The 2896-nt window shown below is 45.2% G+C and overlaps 1 protein-coding gene across 1 annotated transcript; it reads right to left on the bottom strand.

The window, feature by feature from the left end:
- Positions 1-1963: 1963 nt before the first annotated feature.
- Positions 1964-2896, bottom strand: LOC142534465 (uncharacterized). Its single transcript, XM_075641337.1, has 2 exons — positions 2804-2896; positions 1964-2458 (listed from the first exon to the last, which is right to left on the bottom strand). The coding sequence occupies exons 1-2, from the start codon at positions 2894-2896 to the stop codon at positions 1964-1966; spliced, it is 588 nt and encodes a 195-aa protein (XP_075497452.1).

Raw genomic sequence — 2896 nt, 5'->3', positions numbered from 1 at the left:
TCGCCCTCGCCAGCCCTCGGCTCCCTGCCAGCGCCTTGCCCCCTTGCCAGTGCCATATCCACTCCCAGCCCTCGCCTTGCGCCGCATACGCCCTTTCCCGCACCTTCCTTCCTCGCCTATTTTTCCCTCGCCGCCTTTCCATCACTTCACCCCGCACGCCCTCGCCCCATCCATCACCTGCTCCCCCTAACCACCCTCGCCAGGCCGCCAATAGCCTCGCCCTCGCCTGCACATCCTCGCCCAGTACGTTGAGAATTTTATTTCGAATAGGATACAATGGAGATACAATGGATCCCCACAATTTTCGCAGCAGTAAACATTGTTTGTTATCAATAACATTGAATGAAAATAACTTCCACTTCTCTGCGCCCTTGACTCCTCTGCTAAAATAGTTCTTAGCAGGAAAAATAAAAATTTCACATCCTCATCTCTTGACTCCTCTACTAAGTTGGGTATTAGCAGGAAAAATGAAATCTCCTCCTCTTCACCCCTTTACTCCTCTGCTAGGCTATGTCTTAGCAGGAAAATAAAACTCTCACCTAATCATCTCGTAACTCCTCTGCTAAGCCGGGCCTTAGCAGGAAAAACCAAACTTCAACCTCCTCACCCTCTAACTCCTCTGCTAGACAATGCCTTAGCAGGAAAGTAAAATTTTCACGTACTCACCCTTTTACTCCTCTGCTAGGCCGGGCCTTAGTAAGTAAAATTTAATATCAATCTCCTCACCTCTGTTCCTTTACTAGGCTCAACCAAGTAGGTAAAATTTAATCTCAATCTCCTCACCTCTTCTCATTTACTAGGCTCAGCCCAAATAGGTAAAATTTAATTTCAATCTCCTCACCTATGCTCCTCTACTAAGTGATGCCTTAGTAGGTAAATATAATTTTATCTTCCACTATGCACCTCTATTATGCGATACTTTAATAGGAAAATTTTAAATTTTCTCCTCCCCTCTACTCCTCTATTAGGCGATGCCGTAGTAGGAAAAATTTAATTTTTCTCTCTCACTCTGCTCTTCTACTAGGCGATACTTTAGTTGGAAATTTTAATTTTTCTCCTCCACTCTGCTCCTCTACTAGGCGATCCTTTAGTAGGGAAATTTAATTTTTCACCTCCGAAAAATTTAATTTTTCTCCTCCACTCTACTCCTCTACTAGGAGATGCCTCAGTAGGAACGTTGAACTTCCACATCCTCACTCCCAATCCTCTGCTAGGCGATGCCTCAGTAGGAACGTAGAACTTCCACATCCTCACCCCCTGACTCCTCTGCTAGGCGATGTCTTAGCAGGAAAATAAAACTTCCACCTCCTCACCCTCTGACTCCTCTGCTAGGCGATGCCTCAGCAGGAAAATAAAAATTTCCACACCCTCACCCTCTGACTCCTCTGCTGGCCTTAGCAGGAAAATAAAAATTTCCACACCCTCACCCTCTGACTCATCTGCTAGGCGATGTCTTAGCAGGAAAATAATAAATTACACCTCTTCCTAACTCTTCTCCTCTAGTAGACGTAGTCTAAGTAGGTAAAATTTAATTTTTCTCCTCCCCAACTCTGCTCCTCTACTAGGCACCGCCTAAGTAGGTAAAATTTAACTCATATCATCCTCATAATACAACAACATCCACAAACTTAATATAAGTACTTGACTTTATTAAATTTCAACCGATTACATATGACAAATTCAAAAACAAAATACATCCACGATAAAGTCAAGAGTAATATTTCCTAAGGTGGTAAGAGTTCTAGGGTCTTTTTAAAGTCTTAGCCTTGCCTTGAGTATTCTCCAAGTAAGAAGCTCCATACTTAAGCTTCTCAATCACTCTGAAAAGACCCTCCCACTTTGGGTCCAACTTTCCTCTCTGCTCTTCTCGTACCTTCTTCAGGACTAAGTCATCCACTTCTTCCTTTTCTAATCATGTTAACCTCTACACGCTTATTTTTCTCTCCTCCCTCACTACCCCTTCCTAACACCGACGTGCGACTTCTTGGTCTCCGCACAAGACTCCAACTACTTTTCTCACGGGAAACTTAAGCTTCTGATGACAGGTGGAAGCTACGGATCCAAAATCCTTTATGACTGGCCGTCCCAAGATTCTATTATACAATGATGGAGTGTCTACTACCGCGAAGGTTATCATCATGGTTATCCTCTGAGGATCACTCCCCACGGATAAGGGAAGAACAATTTGACCCAATGGCTGAATGACCTGTCCCGCGAACCCATACAGAGGGGTAGAGACCAACTCGAACTCAAATCCTTCCACTTTCATCTGATCCATCGTTCTCTTGAACAAAATATTCACGGAGCTTCCATTATCAATAAAGATCCTTACCACATCGTAATTGGCAATGGTGGCCGTTACCACCAAAGCATCATTGTGCGCATGCACAATGCCTCGGAGGTCTTCCGACCCAAAACTAATGATGGGATCTTGTGGTAAGTCTGCATCTCTGTATATCTAAAAGTTCCCCAACCTTCTTTCGTGTGCTTTCCGAGCTCGCCCGAAGTCTCCATCAGTAGAACCCCTCAAGATCATATGAATCATTCCTCTCGTAGGAGGGTTGTCTTCATTCATTCTCCTCATCGGATCAATAGGCTCTCGAGGAACATCTTGATCTCGTCATTCCCTTCTCTGCTCCTCGACCCTCTGATCTATCCACGGAGGGCCTCGACCTCGCCCGGGGGACTGACGAGACCTCGGTCGACTCTCGGATGAGGATCCTTCTTGTCTGTCCCGCAGAGGCAATCTAGCACTGCTCTCAACCTTTTGTGACTTATCCCACCTCCCCTTGGGCTCCCTCACCTCCATCACCTTGTCACGATTACTATTCAGAGGAACATGGGATGAGAATTGTCCCCTGCCCTTAGCTTTATATAAAAAAAACCTCCTCCCCAT

The sequence above is a fragment of the Primulina tabacum genome, unplaced genomic scaffold (assembly GCF_025594145.1).
Source record: "Primulina tabacum isolate GXHZ01 unplaced genomic scaffold, ASM2559414v2 Contig534, whole genome shotgun sequence".
In the NCBI taxonomy this organism is placed as follows: domain Eukaryota; kingdom Viridiplantae; phylum Streptophyta; class Magnoliopsida; order Lamiales; family Gesneriaceae; genus Primulina; species Primulina tabacum.
Note: the sequence above shows the minus strand (reverse complement) of the source record. Positions and strands in the feature narration are given on the sequence as shown.